Raw genomic sequence first — 24,532 nt, 5'->3', positions numbered from 1 at the left:
TGGCAGGGGAGGTGTATTATCTGACTCTTTAACAACAAGAATATATTCATGTATTTGTTTATATAATTTGTAAAAATTAAACATATTAACATCTATTTAAAGCATATAGGCCCTTTAAGGAAACATCTAAACAACTATTTATGGGAATCCACTCTGAGCTATAATCACAAATTATTTTTCATTGAACTCAATACTCATATGCAATTCAAGATATCATAGAAACAACAAAAGATGCTTGAGAAGGAAGAGGATAAAAATTTATGAAGAATAAAATAAAAAACGGTGTTTCTTAAGAGTAGGAATAAAAATTAAGGCTATTTTATCTCCTTTCTTATGACACAAGGTAAAGGACTCAGAAAACCTGAATATTAATCTCATAATCTTTCCATATTCTATGGCATCCCACCACAGATCAAACTGTCACTATATGTAACATGAATACTTATTTTGATACCAAGGAAAAGAACATGTATTCTTGTCATAGGAAGTAATATTTTATAGTACCTGGTTTATTCACATCATGATCACGTAGGAGAAAACAAACAAACAACTAAAACAACTTAGTAGCTATTAAAGAAACAGAGAAAAGCCCATTCAGCTTGCTCAGTGCTAATAAATAAGATACAGGTACCAAATGGCTCAGAATAGCAAAGCCCTTTATCCAGGCTTCTTTCCAGTTTAGGAAGGTTATCCATGTAAATGGTGTCTGGAAAATTGTTACCTGGTAACTAACATTCTGTAATGAATTCTCTGTAACTCTCAACAATGAACACATGAACAGTGCCCACCTACTTTCTCAAGACCCTCATGACAGTGCTATGAAAAGACCACACTGGATGAGTGAGAATATTTTCGGAAGTAGAATGGTATACTTACAGGATTCTCAAACTCAAGCCCACATGCCCTGTGAGTGTACACTTACTGGGGTGCACAGTGGGACAGGAAGCCACAGGGTAAATATGGCTCATCTTTCATAGATCAACTTAACTTAAAGACAGGGATTGCCCAGCCAGAGTGGATCAGCTGGTTGACCATCGTCCGGTAAACCAAAAGGTTGCAGGTTCGATTCCTGGTAAGGGCACATGCCTGGGTTGTGGGCTCAAACTCACGGTCATGGCATGTGCATGAGACTGCGGATCAATGTTTCTCTCTTTCCTTCTCCCTTCCTCTCTCTAAGCATGTCCTCGAGAGAGGTTTAAAAAAAAAAGATTGAAATTATAAAATGCCTTGATACACAGTACCAGATCTCTTTGAATTCAGTCCAATATTTCAAAATAATCCTATTACATTTGTATCTGATCCAATAACCAAGGAGAAAAATAGAAATTGTTTTTCTTTTTGTAGAACTCACCCAAGGATATGTTTTTATTGATACTTAGAGAGAGAAACAGAAACATCAATGTGAGAAATAAACAGCAATCAGTTGCCTCCCATACATACCCCAATGGGTATGTGCCCTGACTGGAAATTGAACCTGACATCTTTTTGGTGTACCAGAAGATACTCCAAACAACAGAGACACCCAGCCAGGGCAGGAATTGTTTTTCTTAGAGGTATATAACTAAAAAAAGTTCTAAGTGACTACAAAGCTATATTATAGAGTAGCATTAAAATTCACATGAATTTTTAACACAAAAATATAAACACTTAAAATTATCACATTTTCTATAGAGCATTTTAGCTATGCCTCTGGACTATGGGGTTCACTTTCCTCTGCTGCTTTTTCCATGGAACAGGCTGAGAAGTACTAATATAACCAAAATGGCTAGGCTTTAAAGTCTGGCAGGTTGAGTTTAAATTCCCAATATAACATTGTGTGAGCTTGGACATTTTATTTAACCCCCTTGAGCCTTAGTTTCACTGTCTATAAAAGAAAGGCCAGGTTTTTGTTAGGATTAAAGGAGGGAGGTATGTGTTTTAGGAAGGGAGTCAAAAACTGGAAATGACATTTTCAAGAAACGTGTGACACAAAGCCCTGTTCCACTCACTTGCTCACTGCCAGGGTTTTCTTCCTGCTGCGGCCTTTGCTGGCATTTCTTCTGCAGCTCCTCAAGTTGAGTCTGCAGGTCCATTACTTTTGCAGTCATCTCTTCTTCACGAGCCTTTAGAATTAAAAAATGTGTTGATAAACATTAAAAAGAACACAGAGAGACAACACGGTACAGAGAAAACTACCTCTGTAGGAAAAAACAAAAACAAAAAACACCTAAACATTTTTTGAGTCACATCTGTGCTAAGAGAACATTTGAAATTGCAATATTGATCAAATTTAAGGAATGACAACAGGACAAACGTCTGCTAAATAAGAGTTTGAACAGGAAAAACCACCATAAATAGGTTTCTGACTTAACAGATGCTGACTTGCCAAAACCAAGTAACAGACTCAAAAACAAACAAAACCAGATAGGCCCCATGGCACAAAATAAGGCAATGAACCACCATGGGATACATGGAAAACCTAATTTTAAATACCACTTGTCATGAACTTAGACCACCTGAAAAAGAACGAACCCCTTCTCTCAACAGAAGCAAAGTAGGGAATCTCCTTTAACATCTCCTCAGAGGCACACTTTAACCTAGTCACCATCCCTGAAATACTTGGGTTTCTGTTTTTATTCTGCCACTGCATATCCTGTGTGGATGTCTTTGTCAATGTGGCTTAGCCTTGTTTGAAAGGATCATCTCTTAGCTACTTAATCAGTTAGGCCCAGACTTTAATATGACAATTAGCTATGCCTGACATTTCCTTTGACAGTTACGGGATACCAATCTAAAGCAAGCCCACTAAGAATTACAAAATAATCCTTAATGTGTTATTTCTAACTTAAGAAACAGTTCTGTATATTTCCTTTGTAAAAGCTTTCTAGTCTTCTTGAAGGACAAAAAGAAGAGTATTGCTTGCTTGGAAATAACAAGAAAAACTAGTTGGCCTAATATTTATGCACATAAGTGGAAATTATGTTTTAAAGACTAGTTATTATGCCAAAGCCAAATCACTAAAATACAATCACTGTCAAAAAGAAACCCAGTTTGTAGCCAATGCAGCTTTAGGAGCTACTTCCTCCTAGTGAAATTGCTCTGAGGTTGGGACTAAGCCATTAGGTAAGCTCCTTTACTGGGGCTTCTCAACCCCTCCTTTGAAAGGTCACCACCTCTCTTCCCAAATAAACTCTTCCCTGCCCTACTATGTGTCATCTCCTTCAAATTTACCCAGTGTCTAGTATGAGCCAAGCATTTGGCTAGGTCCTCAAGACTAGAGATGATAATAAAATCCCTGCCTACAAGATACTTATAGTCTAGGGGGAGAGGACTGATACATTAATATATTTACACATGTATATATGCATATATGACAAAAATCAGGTTAAAAGTGAAATAATAAATTTAGATGAGCACCAAAGAAAACAGATGCAACTAATTCCATTTAAGGGGCTTGCAAAAAATACTATAAGTGAAAAGTATATTTTATGCAGGAAAGCATATTTTATGCAGAAAAGTATACATTACGCAGAAAAATATATTTTAAAAAGCTAACCTTAGGTGGGAAAGAAAAAATAAGAATGTTTCAGTTTGCATAATTAAACACTAGAATATTACACAAGAAACTAATGGTTACCTGTGGAGGAAGAAGGGGCACAGGACATGGAAAACAGAGAACAGGAATAGAAACAATTTTCATTATAGACCATCTCCAACTTTACTGTTTTATATTATTTTGATCTTTTTTATTTTTTTGAATACATTCCATTCAAAAATATTTTCCTAAGTGAAACAATTTTTAAGCTTTTTTGAAAAGTAAAAAGAGAGATGGTAACAGCTGCAATAATGCATGAAGTTTGGGAGCATGCTCTGTAGGCACACAGAAAAGCATAAGCATTGGCTTGAAATATGAACAAGCTAATGCTCAGTGTGGATGGAACACAGACTGAACTGGAGGAGGTATCACTGGAACAATGGGAAGCCAATGGAGGCATTTAGGAGGGAAGTGATATGCTCACATGTTTGTTTCAAGATAGAAAATAATGCTGACAGGAAGAGATGAATACCTTAGGGGAAAAAAGATCAGCAGCAAGATCAGGTGGGACATTAATACAGCAGACCAGACCATATGAAAGATGGCAGCCCAGATCAAGGCAGCAGCCATGGACTTAAAAGGAGAGGAACACGAAATGTAACTCAATGAAAAAAATCCATCCTAAGAGCCTGCATATGTTGAATACTGTGTTGGAGACACACAACTAAAGGGAGACAGAGGATTTCTTTGCCTAGTAAGTCAGAGAACATAAGCAGATTTCATATCCTAAAGGTGTATGAAAATATACATACATGTGAGGGGCTGAGGAAGGAAGGTAGAAGGTGTGACTCAAGGATGACAAAAGTTCCTAGTTCCTTCACATGGGAGAAGGAATGCTAAGAATGCTTCTAGATAGTAAAGGCAGGAAAATGAAAATGTTTCTGTGCTCCATTTTGCTATTAACAACATCACAGAATTATTTTCATGATGGCAAAAATATAGCATTTTATAATGTCATCATTAAGACTAATCATCAATCTGGATAACAGCTTGGGGGGGGGGAGGTGGACAGCACTACATAATACATACAAATCCCATATAAAACTCCAATTCCAGAAATTTCTAAATGAGAACAATGATAACAGAGTATGTCTCAGAATCAAAGCAATATGGTGTTTGCTGAGAATTATTAGTATCCTCTTCTAGTAATGTTTACATTTTTACAAAGAAATTCTTCAAGACAGAGTATGCAGTTGGGGCGTTTAGATGAGAACTACCTGTTTAATCTCAAAGTCAACCCTAGACCTCACAGTTGAAAGTCTGGGGCCACACTGTCCAACACAGTAGCTACTAGATATCTTAGAACTGTGGCTAAGGGCACCTGACATGTGGCTAGTCCAAACTGAGGTGGGCAGTAAATGTGAAAACATATTGATATCAAAATTTAATTCATATGTAATTTTTATACTGATTACATGTTGACAAGATAACATTTTTTAAATAATTAGTTAATTAAAATATTTAAATTAAATTCATCTGCTTATTTTTTTAATGTAGCTACTAAAAACGTCTAATTACATATGTGGCTCACATTTGTGGCTTGCATTATATTTCCAATGGACAGTGCTGGTCTAAGACACAGGAAGGGGCTTGGGGGAGAGTGAACCCAATTCCTTTGCCACCCTCCACTTCCTGCCCACTTGCTTTGCTACTCTAAGCCCGAAGCTTGAAGGACCATTCCCTTAATTTTCTGTAGTAAAGAGCAGATTTTCAAGGATTAACCATACCAAAGGCTAACTTCTCTCCCTGCTCCCTCATCCCTCATCCCTCTACCTACACATTTGTTATGACCTAGGAAAATCTATCATCTGCTACCCCACACATTTAGAAACAGAGAAGTTCACAAAAGGAACTCTATAGATGTGGTACAGTTTACCCCCTGCAAAGTGCTCTATGGGAGTATAAGAAAATGTGAAATTATTCAAATCTTTTCATAATGAGATCTAAAGCTCAAAAAGTATAAAAAGGTGGCATTTATATGCATGTGTCATACCCTGGAATTCCAGCCTTTTCAATTACATTTAAAATTATTAGAATCTATTCCTGACTGAGACTTCTATTGCTGCCATAGTTGAGGCATGATTCTCTGATTTATGCATTCTTAATCATCAAATGGTTCATCAAATAAGACTTGGAGTAACTAAATAATCTGCAACCCAAAGAATAATAATGTACATTGTTTTACATTTTAAAATGTTCTGGAGTCCCTCACTAGCATTCATAGCTTATCTTCACACACAAAAATAACAATGATAATCCACCATTGGTGGAATAAGTACATTGAAATATTCTTCCACTAAATATAAAAAATCTGGCTGATGCATTCCATTTTCCCCCCATCTTTTTCGTCCCTTGAAACCAACAAAAAAACATGTAAATTGGGTAGAGATGAAATAAAGCTAACTGGCTCCTCTGGGAAGATCCCAGCCTAGCTAAGTAGCCAAACGAAAACATACATTTACACTTTATACAAGCACAAGCTCTCATTGCTTAGTATAGTTCTCTCAAGATTTAGCCTGACTTTGGGAGAAAGACAAATAAGAAAATAAATTCCTTCTTTAGCAACTCTATTGCTCGAACACCTGCCAACGGGGCTGTACTTCCTAGTTAGCAGAATCTGATCAGGAACTACAGTCTTGGCAGAAATCAATTAGACTGCTTATAAATCTGCATACAGTGTAGAAACATAAATTTGGATAATATTAAACCAAAAAAAACAAATAAAAAACCTCTACATTAAACACACACACATGCAACAGGAAATCTGACAGCCCAAGCCCAATCTTCTTTAGCACTACCATGAAATCTCTTACAGCTAAATTTCAAAATAGAGAAAATAAGGTACATCAAGGATTTCTTCATATCTTTTAGCTGTTCTTTTTAGATCATCTTCTTTGTCTGCAATTTTTTTATATAACTGATTTGTCTCTTCTTGATGATTTTCCAAAAGTTCAGCCTCCACTTCCTGGGCTTTATCTAATAAATAAAAAATGGACACACACACAAAAAAACACATTAGGTAAGAATTAATACCTATGTCCCAATTTCAGTAAGAATCCATGTTCCAAATAAAATTTTATAAAAATCAACTGATCAATGTACCCTTCTCACAGAGCAGATGTGTCTTTACAAGGCAATTAATTTGCTAATGCTTTCAGGTTCATTTACCTGCTTCTCCTCTCAGTAAGGCAAGCCATGGCCAGGCAATGAAAGCTCCCTTTACAGAACTATCTTGGGCAAGAATAAATTTTCTCCAATTTAATTACTTAAAGCACTTAGCACAGTGTAAAAAGACTGAGCTTAAATGACAAATAATCTCTGCTGATACTGATTTGTTCTTTATTGAATTTAAAATTTTCCTTACCTATGGTTTCTTTTAGAGTGGTTTCCAGCTCCTGGTCCTTTTGTGCCAGCTGTGTATGGAACTCCCTCATCAGCTGTTTCAATGTGGAATTGTGCTTCAATTCAAGATCTTCCTGCTCCTGCCTGGGTAACAAAAATAGAAAGTTAACTAATGCCATACAAAAAAAAAAGCAGTAAAGAGTTACCCAGTCTTCATAACAGTGAATACAATCTGAGCTCAGTAGGACACACATGAGTGTGTGAGTCTGTGTATGCATGTGTCAGCATGTGTGTCAGTATGTGAGTGCAAGTGTGTGTATGAGTGTGCATGTGTGTCTAGACACATTAAACTTTGGAAGGATATATAAACTATGATTACCTCTACAGAATGGTCATGGGGATTTGAAAATTTTTCTGTTCCACTTAAAATTCCTTGGATGTGTACCTAATAACCTTGACCTTACAAGAAAAATAAAGTTTTTCCCCCTAAATGGACATGGAGAAACACTGCCTCTGCCTGGAATTGTTCTTATTTCTCCTCAGTATTTAACTTATTAGATTTATTAATACTTCAGGTAGGTGAAACTTAACTGTATTAGGCACAAAACAGGTGCTTAATTAAGGACTGCCTTAAAAATATTCATGCTTTTAAAAAAACTTACTTGATTTTCTCTTCCATTTCTTGTTCATATTCTTTCCTTGTTATATCCAATTCTTGCTGATGCTCCTTCCGCAACATTCGAAGATCTTTCTTCAACTTCACAATCTCCTTGCTCAGCTTCTGCTTCTCCTGCTCTGCCGCTGCTAATTTAAACTCCAGGTCATTGTGCTCAGTCTCCATGTTACTAAGGGGTTTGGGTTGGACCACATGAGATTTGGACTTTTCTTCAGCACTTTCTTCCAAAATTTCTGTGGCTTTATTTTTTCCATCCCTCTGTTGTTGTAAAGCCTGTAGTTTTTCATATTTTGAGGTCAACGCTTCCATTTCAACTCTATGTTCTTCCTTCTCTCGTAATAACTGGGAATCCAGCTCTTTTATCTTTTGCTCCAAAACCTGACAGGTTAGTTCCTTCTCCTGGAGGGTTTTCTGAACATTGTCAAGCACATTTTCCAAGTTTTGCTTTGCCCCTGTGTTATGTGTACCTCCTTCTTCTTCCATGTGCTGGGATACTATCAAGGAATATTTGCTTTTTCCTTCAAGTTCTTCTTGAAGATGATTAATCAGAACTTGATCCTCACGTTGCTTTGCTTCAGCATGCTCTAACTTTATTAAGAGCTCCTGGTATTTGCACTGCATTTCAGAATGAGAAGAAATGGTCTCTTTTTTGTCCTGCTCTAGCCTCTGCAATAGCTTTCCTTTTTCGATTAAATCTCTTTGTAAAACACTGATCTTTTCCTCACATGCCTTCTGCACACAGCCTTGGGAATCTGCTGCTTCTTGCTCAGTACATGCTGCCACATTTTTTGCTGATCTGGGTACAACCGGTGTTTCTGACTGTGGTGAACTTTCCACTGATTTAAGTTTTTCTTCCAATGTGTGAATTTCTTTTTCTCTTTCCTGTAATTTTGTATTTAGCTCACTCATATGGCTTTCCATATCTTTTTTATACTGCTGTTCTTTCTCTTCCATTTGAGATAATAACTGCTTCTTGATGGAAGCAATTTTTTGTTCAGCTTTCTTCTTCAGTTCTGCTAATTTTGCAGCACTCTCTAACTCAAGTCTATCTTCCAATGCTTTTAACGCCTCTTCTTTGCTTTTCACACTTGAATTCACATGTTCCAATTCTTTCTTCTTATCTTCAAGTTCAGATTTCATGAAAGCCACTTGCTTTTCAAATTTTAAGACCTTTTCTTCAGCTTCTTTGACCCTGTTGTCCTTTTCTTCTCCTAGCTCTTGAATTTGCTGAAGTTTCTGAACCATTTCGTTCTGTTCAACATCCTTTTGTTGATTATAATTTTTAAGAACTTCATTTAAGGACTCAATTTCATTTGTTTTCTGAGTAATATGCTCCTCTAATTCCACAATTCTTGCTGTTTGAATTTTTAACTCAGTCTCTAAATTACACTCCTTTTTCTCCATCTTGTTATTCTTATCTTCCATTTCACCCTTTAAACATTCAAATCTTTTATTTTGTTGATCAAGGTCTTCCTTCAATAAAGTTATCTGCTCATCCTTTTCACTGGCTTCCTTCGTTTTTAACTCAATCTGCATCTGTAATTCTTTAATAGTATTTTGATACTGTGTAAATTTTGACTGTGCTTTTTTCTTCCATTCTGAGAATTTGTTAGACAAGTGATCCACCTGTTCAAGAGCAGAAATTTTCTCTTTACTCAGAGTTTCAACTTTCAAAGATAAATCTTGCACCCGATCCAGCAATTCACGCTGTTCCTCATCATGTCGCTCACTTAGTGATGAGATGGCTGCATCTTTCTCAGTTAGACTGACACTATTCTGAAGTTGAGCATTCAAATCAGTTAGCTGTTTATTAAGACTATTGATCTCAGATTTTTTTTCTTTAAGCTCTTCCTTCATCAGTGTGACAGCATTGATGTTTTCTGATAACTCTTTCTTCAACTGTGTGATACAAGACTCTTTTTCAGAGGCAGCCTGCTGCTGACTACCGCCCTCTCTCTGTAAGGCTTCTTTTTCTGTTACAAGACCTTCAATATCGGCCTTCATGCTCTTAATTTGATTTTCTTTTTCTTCTAACTGATGGGTAGCCTGTTGAAAAGAACTGTTGAGTGTATTCTGTTCTTCTGTTAGCTGTCTAAGCTGTGCTTCTAATTCAGAAACTTTGCAAGTTTTAATTCGTAGTGCCTCCTTAACTTTAGTTGTGTGGTGTTGACAATGGGAAATTCTAGAGAGAACCACATTAATCTTACTATTGCTGAGGTTGATTAGTTCATTTGTTTTAGCTTGTAGTAAGGCTTCAGTTTTCTTAGCATAAATATCCAGCTGAACTGCTATTTCCTCAGACAGGTTTTTGAATTCCAAGCTTTTGTCTTCTAGGCTTTTCTTACTTCTTTCATGTAAAGATTTTAAACTCTGAAATTCTTCATTTGTGGCTTTCAATTTGTTAGTCAACTCAGACACCTTAAGCTTATCTTCTTCTGACAGTGTCTTCAGTTCAACTACATGCTCCTGAAGAGAAGTATTTTCCTTCAGAGAATGCTTCAAGTCACCTTCCAGCTTTTCAAGTTGCGCTTTCAGTTTCATTTCATTTTGTGAGAGAGAATTTGTATGAGCAGACTTCTGGTGGACTTGTTCCTGTAACTCCTTTATTACTGTATCCTGCTTACCACCTTCCTCCTTCAGCCATGCTATCTCCTTGTTCATCTCTTCCTTTTCACACCCAATTATGAGGATCTTTTGCTTCAGTTCTGCTACCTCTTGTTCTTTTTCCTGTAACTGGATTTCATGTTTTTCCTGAAGTTCTTCAGCTTGCTGATGAAGCTTCTTCTCCCAGACTGAGATAACATCATTGAGTTCTCGCCTATGCACCTCAGTAAGACTTTCTATTTGCTCCCTTTGGTTTGTTTCCAATCTTGATACTGCATCATTGATTCCAGCTGAGTTAGCCTGTGCCATTTCCAAAATTTTGGCATTGAACTGTTTTTCTTTCTGACTGTGCTCTAGAGCAGTATTTTCAAGCTCTTTTTTATGCTTGGCTTCCTGATCCAACAATTTCTTCTTTAACGTTTCTTGCATCTCCTTTGCTTTCTGCTTAATTTTTTCCATCTTTTTTTCTTGATTTTTAAATTTGGTTTCATATTCCTCATGCAAAACACTAATACTGTCCTCCTTGGCTGATAATTTCTGTTTGAGTGTTTCAATTTCTTTGCTCTGTCCTTCTCTCATTTGTAAAATTACATTTTCTTTTTCCATCAAGATTTGCTTTGTCTGTTCCTGCTCTATGTTACTATCTTTAAGTTGGGACTCATAGAGTTGGGTTAAAGATTTTACTTTTTCCTCCATTTCACTATTCTGTTTTTCAAGTTGCTGCCTTAAATCTTGCACCTGGATTTTGTGAATGTCTAACTCAGTACAAACATCTTTCTTTTGGGTTTCAACTTCAGCTACCTGTTTTGTAAGAAGAAGTCTTTCTGCTTCCAAGTTCAACAACTTCTGCTGCAACTGGGCCAACTGCTCCTCATATGCTTTTGCCTGCTCATGTGTGGTGCTCTGGTGTGACTGAAAAAGATCCAGCTTATTAGAGGCCTGCTGGAGTTCCCTTTCTGACTTTTTAATATCTGCCTCTAAACTTTCCACATGAGCCTGATGCTCTTTCAAATGCTTATCTTTTTCCTTCAGAAGAAGCCCAAGTTGATTAATTTCATCTTTCAATGCCTTCTCAGTTCTCTGGATGGACATCTCTTGCTCTTTAATAATATTGTCAACTTGCTGCTGGTGATGGTTTTTCTGTTCATCCAACTTGGCCTCCAATTCCTGCTTCACTTTATCTGCTTGATTCTTTAGTATAGAAAGTTCCTCTTCTAGCTTGTCACGGGCTTTTAATACTTCTGACAGTTCAGAAGACAATGACTCCAATTCTGTTTGCTTCACATCTAGCTTTTCTAATGTCCTTTCATTCATCTCTTCTATGTGGGCCTGGAAGAGACTCTCTTTGTCTTTCAACAATGTTTCTTTTTCTTGTTCATACTTTTCTCTAAGTTTTTCCATTTCAGTCTGATGCTGTTGCCTTAAGTCTTGGAGTTTTTCAGTCCAAATGTTATCCTGCTGATGCTGAAGGCTTTCCAATTCGGTCTTGTGTTTTTCAACCATGATTGTCATTTCTTCATTGTGCTTATTTTTTTCAGCTTCCAAATGAATAGCCAAATCTTTTGATTGAATTTTGCTTTCTTGTAAGCTTTTTTCCAAACAACTTTCTAACTCAAGAATTCTCTGTTAATAAAAACAGATGTATTTTTATTAAGTACAGTCTTGTTTATTAGTAACAATAGACATGACCTGATGTCTACACTACTTAAAGATTAAAATTTAGATAAATAACTCTACATATCACACCAAACACTAGAAAGGACAAAGAATCTGTCCTCAATTCCTAAATGAATTACATAACAAAGAAAATATTCTATTTTGAGCACAACTCATAATTCCAGACGCTTTCTATCTACATGGATAACTATTTCAACTACCTATATTTCAAGAATATTTTGAATGGATAGTCAATAAGAAATAAATTATAAAGTAGATAATAATAACTATTGGTAGAAAGATGGGTATTTTTTCTGTGCTTTTTAAAGGCCTAAAATAATACTCTATTGCTTACATAACTTAATTTTGGAAGATAAATAACGTATATGATTTTTCAACCCCAAAAATTATTATTCAGGAGATAACTTGAAAAAAGAAGAAACTTACACAAATTTTACCAAAGATTACTATTGCTTCATAAAAAATATCAATCCTGACTCTGAAGGAAAAGGAGCTAAATAAGGCAGAGCCACAGAATGTCAGAGAAGGTCTTTGGGAATTACCAAATCCAATCTCTTCATGTAACAAGAAAATTAAGGTAAAATTAATTTGCAAAGCTAGCAATTGGAAGATCTAGGCTTGAGTACCCATTCCCCTCCATCATGTCATCTTACATAAATGTTGGAAATGGGAAAATAAAGCAGTTTAGAATTACAGGTAAGTGTGACTGTTTCACTATCTAAATCAGAATATAAAGTCTGAATAAATGACATCAGTCAATTTATTCAAAACAAGGTGTACATTTCATATACTCCTGAGGGATGGGCCCAAGGGCCTTAAAAATGTACACATTGAGACACATATACAAATATGTTTATTATAAGGCTATGTTTAATATGGGAAAAACTTAAATGTAAAAGTGGGGCATTGAAATAAACAAAATGTCATACAAAGAATAAATTATGTCCAGATAAAGCTGGACAGGCAGGAAGGTACCTCCAAAGTGAGGCCAATTCCTAAGGGCCAGGGTGAGTACGCAATGGAGTGGAGATGCTAACAGAGTGTGGGTGCAAAGAATCAGTGTGAGTGGCTGACAATACTGCAGCCAGTTATAGGCAGAGTCAGGAGCACCCTGCAGCAAACACCAAACCTCTCCCATTAATAGCTATTACTATAAAAAATGAAGTGCATGTATATGCAAATCTAACTCAGTAAAACAAAGCTTCGCTACAAGTGGAGAGAGAACATAGTTCTCATATTCAACCAATTTGAGCTCTGGAATCTGAATATTATATAAACTTACAGTTCTGTAAGTCTCTGCTTCTTGCTGAATGTCCTGAAGTTTATTTTCACTCTCTGTGAGGATTGCTTTTTTCTGCAACTCTAACTCTTCCAGGGCCAGAGATTCTTGCTGTTCTTTTTCTTGGGTGATTCTCAAATGTTCTGATTGACATTTTTCCTGTGCCAAAAGCAATACCACCTTAGACCCACATAAATCTTCAGCATTCCCAAAGTACTTCTATAGCAGTGGTTCTCAACCTTCTGGCCCTTTAAATACAGTTCCTCATGTTGTGACCCAATCATAAAATTATTTTCATTGCTACTTCATAACTGTAATGTTGCTACTGTTATGAATCGTAATGTAAATATCTGATATGCAGGATGGTCTTAGGCGACCCCTGTGAAAGGGTCGTTCAACTGCCAAAGGGTTCGCGACCCATGGGTTGAGAACCGCTGTTCTATAGGAATCATACATTTCATTTGATCTGCACAGCAGCCCTGTGAGGTAGGCAGTATCATCACCTCTCTCTTCCCATGCTCTAGTCTACAGGGACAAGACACTGTGCCTTTTACAGTGTGGTCTGGCCAGTCTTTGCCACAATTACTATTGATATGAAAAATCTTATTCCAGTAACCCCACTACATCTACTATTTTTCCACTACTTAAAATGGTGTGGAAAACACTGCTGATGTGAAAGGTCACACAATTGCCACTACCTCTTCCCTGCACTCCAGAGTTTCCTTTTTAAACTCTAAGCAGAGAAACTAGATTATAAATTTATGTAATTTGTGAGAAACAACTCTTTATAATAGAAAGCCCCACATGGAAAACCAGTCAAAATCAGTGAATTACATAAGAATACATGAATTTGCTCTAGCTGATTTGGCTCACTGGACAGAGCATTGGCCTGCAAACTGAAGGGTCCCAGCTTCAATTCCAGTCAAGGGCACATGCCCAGGTTGCAGGCTCGATCCCCAGTAGGGGGCACGCAGGAGGCAACCAATCAATGATTCTCTCTATAATTGATGTTTCTATCTCCCTCTCCCTTCCACTCTGAAATCAATAAAAATATATTTAATAAAAAAAGAATACATAAATTCAATCCATAAATTCCTATAAAGCCTACATAATTATTTTCAATGATCTGGGCTCTTTTACTGTCCCATCAATCCTGAAAAGCTTCTTCTTTGATTGACCTTATTATTTGTCAACATTCATCATTTGAAAAGCTCTGACAGTCCCTTTTCTGCCTCCATCCTATCCCTTCTTGACTCAAAGATCAATGCTACCAGCAGTCTGACCCTGGAAGCTAGGGGTGAGGAGATGACAACTTATAATGCTGTGAAGTTGACCTATAGCAAAAACAAAATACTTACAAGAGCTGCTTTCATTTGCTCCTGAAATTCCCTTTCTTGGGTCTGAAACTTCTTAGTCATCTCCTGCTCTTTGCTGGCCAACTCTTCTTCATGAAGCTTCTGCAGTTTAGCAATTTGTTCTGAGGATTTCTAAAAATCAGCCAGATAGTTAAAGTGAAACATCCAGAATAAAATATGTAACTCTACAATCAAATAATACTGTTACAGTTCAATTTTCAAGCTACAGCTTTTTAAGAGGAAAAAACAAAAAAAAAATATTTCCCACATAAATCAAGTCACCAAAGTCAAAAGTTCAAAGAAAAATCAGTAAAGTATTGCTCATTTAATATTGCTGCTGCAGTAGTCAGTCCTGTGGGGTCGATGCCTCTTTTCCACATCTTGCAGGGATTCCCTTACCAATCAGGTTTGGGAAGTACAGTAGAGGAAATAAGGATAATCACAGAGAGGGCACTCCACTATGGTCAAACTGCCCAATCTGCACCCATCTAATTATGTCTAGCTTTCCAGGAATGCACTATTTATCAAAAACTATTGACCTTGCCCTGGCTGTTGTGGCTCAGTTGGTTGGAACATGGTCCCATACACCAAAAGGTTGTGGGTTCAATTCCTGGTCAGGGCACATACCCAGGTTGCAGGTTTGATCCCTGGTTGGGGGCAATCAATCAATGTCTCTCTCATATCCATGTTTCTTTCTCTCTCTCTCTCTCTCTCTCTCTCTCTCTCTCTCTCTCTCTCTCCTCCCTCCCTCCCTCCCTCCCTCCCTCTTTCTCTCCCTCTCCCTCTTATTGAAATCAGTATTTTTACAAGCTACTGACCTTGTACTTTCTGACAGAAAGACTTAATCTTATACAAATGTCAAGCCTCCCTAAATAAATATAAAATTTTGCCCTGATCGGTTTGGCTCAGTGGATAGAGCGTCAGCCTGCGGACTCAAGGGTCCCAGGTTCGATTCCGGTCAAGGGCATGTACCTTGGCTGTGGGTGCATCCCCAGTAGGGGGTGTGCAGGAGGCAGCTAATCGATATTTCTGATTCTCTGTCCCTCTCCCATCCTCTCTGTAAAAAATCAATAAAATATATTTTTTTAAAAAAAGAAGGCAAAATATAGAACAGTATATATAACATGCTATCTTTTGTTTTTAAAAATTAAAGAGAAGATTTTAAAACATAAAAGAGAAATTATATGCAGAGACTACCTCTGGGAAGTATATATAAAAAGATACAAGCATTTCTCATCAAAGTGCTTTTTTCCTATATCTTGAACATCATGAAATGGTCAAGTTCTAAAATACAAAATAACTCTTCTTTATACTCAAATATTGTCAGAATAGTATAAGACTCAAGTTTTCAAATTACTGTAGCCCATTTCAATCTAGGATTATTCTTACTTTCGTTATATCAACAACCTCCTGTTTCACCCGACTTAATTCTTGTTGAAGACTGATGCGTTCCTCCTCACTTGTTTTTTCAAGAGCTTTTATTTGTTCATCCATTTCTGCCTTCATTTTTCTCCGTGATTCTTCTGTTTTTTGGGCTGTACTCAAAGCTTTTTCAAGTTCCTCAAAAGCTATAATGAAAACAGCAGAAAACAAGTATCTCAAGAAATACTATCATCGAGCTAAAGTGTTTTAATTTAATTCAATTTAAAGAACTAAGAGCAGCAGTAGCAGGACAGGTTAAAAAACTCATCAGTGTTTAAGCCAGGAGATACTTCTAAGTGGTTCAACAAAGCCACAAGAAATGTTCAGTCACTGAATCCAATTTGTTATTGAGTTCTGATTTAGGATGTACAATGCGTATACGAACTGAAGCTCAGAAGTCTGAAACAAATATTTAATTACTAATGGTTTCCCACTCTACCCACAATTGCCCTTAGGGATAAGAAACTCAATGTCTTATACCTACTTCTGTACTATGTAATTTTAATTGCTTTTTTGTTTGATATGCAGTTATCTATTATCAATAATTAGTTAATATTATTTATTCATTAGGACATTTTTAATGTAAAAGTTATTCTTTGACTAATCTTACTTTTAAAAACCTGTTAACCATGTAGTAAAAGAACAGATGTTGTTGTTTTTAACATTTACTGACTGAACCACATAATTAAACAATGTATTTTGAAATGAAACCTACTTCCTGTATAAATTTTGAGCTAGGACTGTTAACTGGAAAACTTTATCTAATTCATCGGTGTATAGAAAAGTACTACCAGCAGGGAATTCTTAGATAAAATAAGTAAAAATCAGGGCCTACAAAAAACAAACATCTAGCCTAGAGTATTGATCTTGAAGGAGGCCAAACAGCTCACCCAGATCAAACAAAATTAGATGTGTTGGGTGCAACAGCTGGGTGACTTGGCACCAAAAATATGTATGCATGTATGTTTATGTATATTTGTGTGTACATCTATATGTGTGTTTGTGTAGTGCATGCCCATGTGCAATGTATATGTATGTTTATGTACATGCACACACACTCTCTACTGGCATAATGATACCCTGTAAAAACCTACTGTTTTTATCATTCTAGATTATTTTCTCTAGCCCTCATAGAATAGAAGACATCAGACTTCTCTTTGCCACTGAGATGGACTATAAACAAAACATCAATTATTAAGACAGGTTTTTAATCCTATCAAGAAATGTATGTCAGGGGGGATAGTTCATTGACATATATAGGGCATTTTCACTCCCGGTGGTCTAAGAAATGTGGAACTTTAACCTATGGTATCTCGGGGGGGGAAAACCCTTTTATTAACCACACCGTGGCTTAATGGAGAGTTGTTTAAGCACAGCAAGTTCATACCTAAAGGCAGAATCTGTTCTAAAGCATTTTCTTAATAGCAAATTGCATTAGTACAGAAAAAGGCAAGAAAGGCTGAATTCTACTAACAACTGGGAAACATAATTTACATTGCTTAACATTTAAACAAAAACTTCTCTGGACAACCATGTAACTTTGACATAAAAACAAATCTATCTGATTTATTCACTTTATATGTCCAGAGCATAAAACTAATGCTGACACTCTAAATTTCAAAGAAACATTAATTAGCTGAAATTATTTTTAAAGATTCCTATACTAGTTTTACTGGTATTTGTCTGCCAACAACAAGATGATAACTCTTAGATATAAATATGTTAGAAAATAAAGTATTTAAAAGACAATGTTGTCTTTGTTTAATTTAGATATTCCTTTACTATAAATTCTAGTGCTGCCCTGGCCGGTGTGGATCAGTTAGAGCATTGTCCTGTACACCACAAGGTTGCAGGTTTGACTCCTGGTCAGGGCACGTACCTAGGTTGCAGGTTCGATCCCTGGTTGGGCATGTTTCTCTCTCACAATTGAAGTTTCTCCCTCCCTCCCCTCTCTCTCTCTTTCTGCCATCCTCTCTTTAAAAATCAACAAACATATCCTCCCCTGAGAAATTTTTTTTTTTCAAATTCTCATGTCAAACTTAAAAAAAAATATCTCACTACTAACAAGAAATTTCATTTCCTAATTTCTTAGAAATCAAGTAAAGTGATCAATTATGGGAAAGAGATTCTGTAAGGGTGCTTACTGCTTAGTTTGTGCTAATGGTTTAAATGTGGAAAAGGAAAACATGGAAAAAGGAATGATAACATTTTTAATGCTTGGATGTCATCAGCATCTTTGCATTACTGTCATTATTCAGCATGTAAAATTATAACTTAGCATTTCGAAGCACTTCTCAGAAATATTTTAAATCAGGCTCTGGAGAACCTGAAGATACTTTTTATATTCTTTCAGCAAAATAGAGTTTTAAATGAAAAACTTTTGTCAATTAAGCAAAATAAAACAAAACTGTATACAGTCAATTCCAAGTGAATTTTCCTTGTTTTTATTTTTAAAATTCCAGAATCCAGTACAGTATAAAAACAGATGTAGTGCTCTCACTTTTTCAAACAAAAAAATCCATGCCACCAAGTTTAGATATAATCTTCCAATAATTCCAATAATGAAGTTTTCTAACCACAACCAGAAAATTTTAGAATATTCTCCTGCATTAGATTTTAATTTTAGTGTTTAATCCACTGTTCTAAAGTCATTTGATTATCCATCATAATAATTAAATTAAATCTGGTTCCACAGTTCTTTCCATCTAAATTTAATCTTCTCTCCCATCTTCTGCTCCCATGTCAGAGAACCATATAATTTTACTAGAGGCCTGATGCATGAATTCATGCAAAAGTAGGCCTTCCTTCCCCAGCTGCTGGCACTGGCTTCCCTCTGTCACCTGGGACCCGGGCTTCTCTCATAGGACCGGCTTCATCCAGAAGGTCGTCCGGAAGGAAATCAAATCTAATTAACATATTACGCTTTTATTATCATAGATACGTAGAGGTCTTTTTTTCTTAAGTTTTTATTTATTTCTGAGAGAGGAAGGGAGAGGGAAAGATAGAAACACTGATTGGCTGCCTCCTGCACGCCCCCTACTGGGGATTGAGCCTGCAATCCGGGCATGTGCCCTGACTGGGAATTGAACCAGCGACCTCTTGGTGCATGGGACAACATTCAACCACTGAGCAACACAGGCCAGGCTACCTAGAGATCTTTTAATTCAATGTCCTTATTCAAATGCAAGAACTGAGGCACCCAGTTTTTTCCTCAGATGATAAATCAACTTGTATAGGCTTGATGATAACACTTAAAATTGTATTTAACAAACAACTCTTACCTTGCATTATTTTTAAAAACTAAGAATGCTGATATTGATCAAGTTCAAGTGAGCAATAATATATCTTATTAAACCAGAATTTTTGTACCATGCAATTACTGATGGCTTCTAACTCAACAAAATGTAGCATGTTATACCTCAGACAGACATAAAAAAACTCAACTGCTTTCCATTCTCATCTTCCTTTACAAAAATGCTAAATACAAAAAAAGGCATTAAAACACATTGCATATATCCACACATAGGAAACGTACTTTAAACCCATTCAGGATTCTACACTGTACCACAAATGAAGCAACCTCCTTACAGGAAGTCTGTCTTCAATAATGAGTCCCATTTCAATGCTGAAGAGGATACACTGAGAGTTTACTTACTAACCAGAAACATCTCACTTTCTGATGTTGCAAAAACCAAGTACAGTAAATTGGTGTCCCAAATGAAACTATGCTAGTATCTTAATGTGAGTACTAAAAAAGTATGTTCTGAACATCTACATAGTTTATCTTGCAATTACCAATGAAGGACAAGTGAGTGGGGAGAATGAAAGCATACATCAGCACAGCTGACAAGTCTCTGCCAACATGCAAGAGTGCTCGGGAAAACCACGGTCACAGCACACACCAACGGGACGCTAAGCACAAACTGCCACCGAATGTTGCAAGAACACACTGTGTTCTTCCAAAGTAAAATTCAATGTATCTCAGGCAATTTTTATTTAAAAAAAAAAACTTTGAAAATATTTCTAGGCAAAAATTTAACTGTCCTCCGCCCAAAGTAAAATATGGAGGCCTTTTATTGCTAGCTCCTCACTTTCCACTTCGGATAAGGTTCATTCGCATCTATGGGACTATAAAAGGGACAAATGCTCATTGCAAGAGTTAAATGAGAAATGTTGGCAACAGCTCAATAATCCAACCATTCATTCATCATATATTTTGGATGTCTGCCATATGCAAGGTACTGGGTGACATAAAGAAAAATTTTCCACATACACACAAAAGTTGAAGTAGTAAGAAGGAGAGAGAAATAGAAGAATTAATCCTTAGGTAAAGGTAGGAAGAATGTGGCATTTGCTTTTGCCACTTCACCACCTTTTCCTGTCCTTATCCTTAATGCCCTTACTAACCGTATAACAAAAGCCAGAATTCTGAGATTCCAAGTAGCATTACGGGTTTGTTGCACTGTTCCAGAGGACATGTTACTATAAGAATAACAAGACCCACTTCTACTCCCACTACAGACAATAAACAAACATGCAGAAATGTGGGAAGGTTGCCAGTCCCTCAATGAAATGTTGATCCTAAGAAGCTAATTGAGAACATCAAAATATGAATAAGTAAGCTAGCGCCTAAGTCTTTATCCCAGAAAAAAAAAAAAAAAAGCTGCAAAATGCATGTGATATTAAATTAAAACACAGGTTATACTACAAAATGAATAAAATGTAAATCAACAGAAAAAGCAACCAAAGGAATTTTTATCAGAATTCCCATCTAATCATCAACACTTGTGAATAAAAGCAAATCTAGTGGCAGTTTTCAAAGTGTGATCCAAAGATCCATGGGTCCTGAGACCCTTACAGAGGGCCTGTCAGGTCCTCCCTTTCCAAACACATATCTACATGAGGGGAGATTTTCTTCATATATTTCAACCAAAACAACATATCACAACAGATTAAATGCAAAAACAGATATAAAATCCAGCTATCTTCTATTACGCTAAACAATGAGATTAGCAAAAATATAAAACAAGGCCACTCTGCACACAAAATTGTGTTTTGGAAAATACAGGTAATTTTCATAAAAGTATTTAACTAATACTATGTAATAGGCTTATAACTGTTATTTTTAAATGAACTAAACAAACATTTTTAAATTTTTAATACAATAAATATCACTACATATAACCCACATAAACAAAAGCTCTTTGTAATCCTCAGTAAATTGTAAGAGTATAGAGAGGTCCATAAGACCAAAAAATTTTGAAAACCACTCCTCTAGAGTTTAAGTGAAAATAAAGTAATACTACCACCCAGTGGCACAAACCAGACACTGCAATATTTACATATAAATTGGGGCCTTCGGATATTTAATAAACATCACATGTACCATGGAGATCTACTTTTTAAACTACTTTCCAAAATGCATAAGAAAATTCATTCTGTAGATCAATTATGCTTTGACTTTTTAAAATGTATAAATCTATCCAAAATTTCATGTACTTTATATTAACCATATAGATTTATCTATTAAAAAACCTTAAAAACATCAATCTGATCTTGGAAAATATTAGGCTAAAGCTGAGTAGATGAAGGTATGATTCTGTAGAAATGTGTTCTTCTGCTTGCTGATGTTTTCCAGAACAGTGACAGTGCCATAAACAAGTGCAGGGTAACAATGACTACCTAGATATATGGGTGCATAGCTACTACTGTAGCAATGCGTTGAGCACCTACAAATACATGACTATTAAATAAACAATCTATAATGAATAAAACTCTAATTCCATTTAAAATAATACATTTTTCCATAAGCTATTCATTTAGTGCCAAACTATGTAACTTATCTAACATGGCAGACTTAACTGTACTTTAAAGCATATTTTTTTTCTTTTTGCCTGAGAAACATGGAATTTTCTTTGTAAGGCTTATCCTAAGCACCATGATAAGAAAACAAATAGCCCTTACCCCAGTCCTGTTCATACAAGGCTTGGGAAAGGCACCATGATTCACTTATTGGCATGTGTGGATGCACAAAAATAAGATGTTTTGTGAGACTTAAGACTCCAAGAAAACTCTGTTACATAAATTATCAACAACAAAGCACTTAAATACACCTGTGATTTTTGTTTATTATATAAATATGCATAAATCTTACACTTTATTTAAATATATAAACTCTTTTAAAGGGTCTTTCAAACATCAAATAAATACATTCTACTGAATGTCTTTGGTGTATCAAACCTATACTATACAAATTAATAAAAAAAACTTATTTCCTCCACAAACACAACATGGCAATAAAAAAGCAAAGAATGTCATAAGCTAATCTAAGTTTTTAAATGCAGCCAATCATATAAAACACATAACTTCAGCAAAGACAGGGTGCATGAGGGGAAACAGAGCTTGTTACAAAGATAGTGCACTCTGGAAACTTTCCTAATCCAAGCAGAATATTTTATTCATCTTGCATACTTGTAGGCAAGGACATTTTAAAGGAGGGGGTAGGAGTTAACATTCTAACGTGAGTTCTCTTTTTATATTGGCTTTATTTAAATCACTTAAAGGTAACTAACAAAAAAGACTAAAAGTCTATAGGTAAGAATTTACCCTGAGAAAAAATTCAAATATGAAATGGGTTATATCTCAGGATTGTTATAGTATTATTCATAATAGTGGAAATATTAAATAATCTAGACATTAATCTGTAGGGAAATGGTTAAGTAAATGATGTGCATGCATTCTGACACAGCCATTAAAATGTTAGTACTTTAGCAACGTGTAAAAGTATTCCTAATATAATATTAATATTAAATGGAGAAAAAAGGAGCATGCAAATTTGTATATACAATATGGTAAAATATTATTTACAATAATGTAAAAATAAGGACTAGAAACAAGACTAAATGGAAGTGTACTAAAATAACAGTGATATACTTTCATTTTTTTCTTTTTTCCAGTGTTTTTTGTAATATCCTGCATTAATAACTAGCCAACTACTCTCACCTCATATCCTCGTTGAAACACACACACACACACACACACACACACACACACACACACGACCTAGTGTGAATATTAGTAGCATTAACTTTCTATACTGGTACTGTATTGAAGAGATAATATTCTAGACAATTAGCAATAATACCTAGCACCCATAAAATACAGTATTATGCACTTAAGCTAAATCACCAGATTTTTAAGTTTAAAAATCTGTTTACTTAAAGATATGACTATCTGTTCTTAAGTGGTGTCTAGAAAGAAATATTATCAACAGTTGTAGTAAAATGATTATAACAAATGTATCTATTTGGCTTTTTTTACCAAATAAAATAAATAATTTTAACAAGACAAGAATGATATAGTATGATACTTTAAAAACATGCCTAACAATTCCACTAGAAAGTAGAATAAGTACGATAGGTTGATATAGCATCCTAAATTAGGCATGTCACCATGTTCACATAGTCTCAATATTTTATGATAAAATTGTCCTTTTGAAAAATAATAAACATTCCAATTTCCTTTGTCCTCCAACATATGGGAGGCACCACAGTTGATCTAGAAAAACTAAGAGCAGTGCAATAGACTGTTTTCCATTAAAAGTATGGGGAATGTAGTTGAACCAATTTTGACCTCCAGAATACGCAAGCCAAAGAAATACATGTCAAAAATGATTAAATATATCAGAGTTAAACTTTTTACAGTTGAAAATACATTGGGAGAGTTTGTATTCTTTGGTAATTATTTTATGTGGATAGTAGAGGCCCGGTGCACAAATTAATGCATGGGTGGGGTCCAGCTGGCCCACCCGATCGGAGGGGGGGAGGGGAGCCCAGGGGCAGGACCAGTCGAGGGGAGGGGCCATGGGGGGTTGGCCAGCCAGCCCCGCCCCCTAGTCAAACTCCCAGTAGAGGGACAATTTGCATATTAGCCTTTTATTATACAGGACAATTTACTTCTAAAAATCTTAACAACTGCAAGCTTTAATATTGTTAATGTTTCCTTCACATGGCCAGCTCTTATGTACAGTAGGTTCTCGGGTTACGTCAGAGATCCGTTCCTATGGCGTGACATAATGTGATTTTCGCCGTTAAGTCGGAACCCACCTACATAAACACCTACATCACTCACATGAAGCACATACATAGCATTAATGACGTGAAACAGTAAAAAAAATTTAAAAGAAAGATAACAATTCCTGACCTTTACTTGTGGTAAATAAATAATAAAAAACATAAAACTCATATGTACATACGTCGAAATGACGGAACTTTTTTTTTTTATAAATAAATGGGAGATGGTGACATAATCACAAAACGACGTACGTTGAGTCCAATGTAACCTGAGGACTGCCTGTATTTAGCCTTTGAATTTTAACTCTAAGAAAAAAACAAATATTTAACAGAGCAATTGAATTCTCCAAGAACCAGATGATGTTCACATACTATTTATGGAAACTCTACTTCCTTTCAAAGACCTTTTCTTATGTTTAGCACTAAGCTGGAATTTCTTTTGTCAGTTGGCATATCCACTTTATATGTGAACTGTCTAAGAATCATTTTATATATGAACAGTTCAGTTCAGACTCATTTATGGCCATTAGA

The 24,532-nt window shown here is 35.8% G+C and overlaps 1 protein-coding gene across 2 annotated transcripts in view; it reads right to left on the bottom strand.

The window, feature by feature from the left end:
* Positions 1 to 24,532, bottom strand: part of GOLGA4 (golgin A4) — an 81,789-nt gene that overhangs the window by 18,381 nt on the left and 38,876 nt on the right. For both annotated transcript variants that reach the window (XM_081106481.1, XM_081106480.1), the window contains 7 exons: positions 15,897 to 16,075; positions 14,511 to 14,639; positions 13,156 to 13,311; positions 7,579 to 11,819; positions 6,939 to 7,060; positions 6,420 to 6,550; positions 1,989 to 2,102 (listed from right to left, as the gene is read on the bottom strand). In XM_081106481.1, coding sequence (XP_080962607.1) covers positions 1,989 to 2,102; positions 6,420 to 6,550; positions 6,939 to 7,060; positions 7,579 to 11,819; positions 13,156 to 13,311; positions 14,511 to 14,639; positions 15,897 to 16,075 — 5,072 coding nt within the window. The remainder of the gene's footprint in view (positions 1 to 1,988; positions 2,103 to 6,419; positions 6,551 to 6,938; positions 7,061 to 7,578; positions 11,820 to 13,155; positions 13,312 to 14,510; positions 14,640 to 15,896; positions 16,076 to 24,532) is intronic.

The sequence above is a fragment of the Myotis nattereri genome, assembly GCF_964212035.1.
Source record: "Myotis nattereri genome assembly, chromosome: 14".
NCBI classification, from domain to species: Eukaryota; Metazoa; Chordata; class Mammalia; order Chiroptera; family Vespertilionidae; genus Myotis; species Myotis nattereri.
Note: the sequence above shows the minus strand (reverse complement) of the source record. Positions and strands in the feature narration are given on the sequence as shown.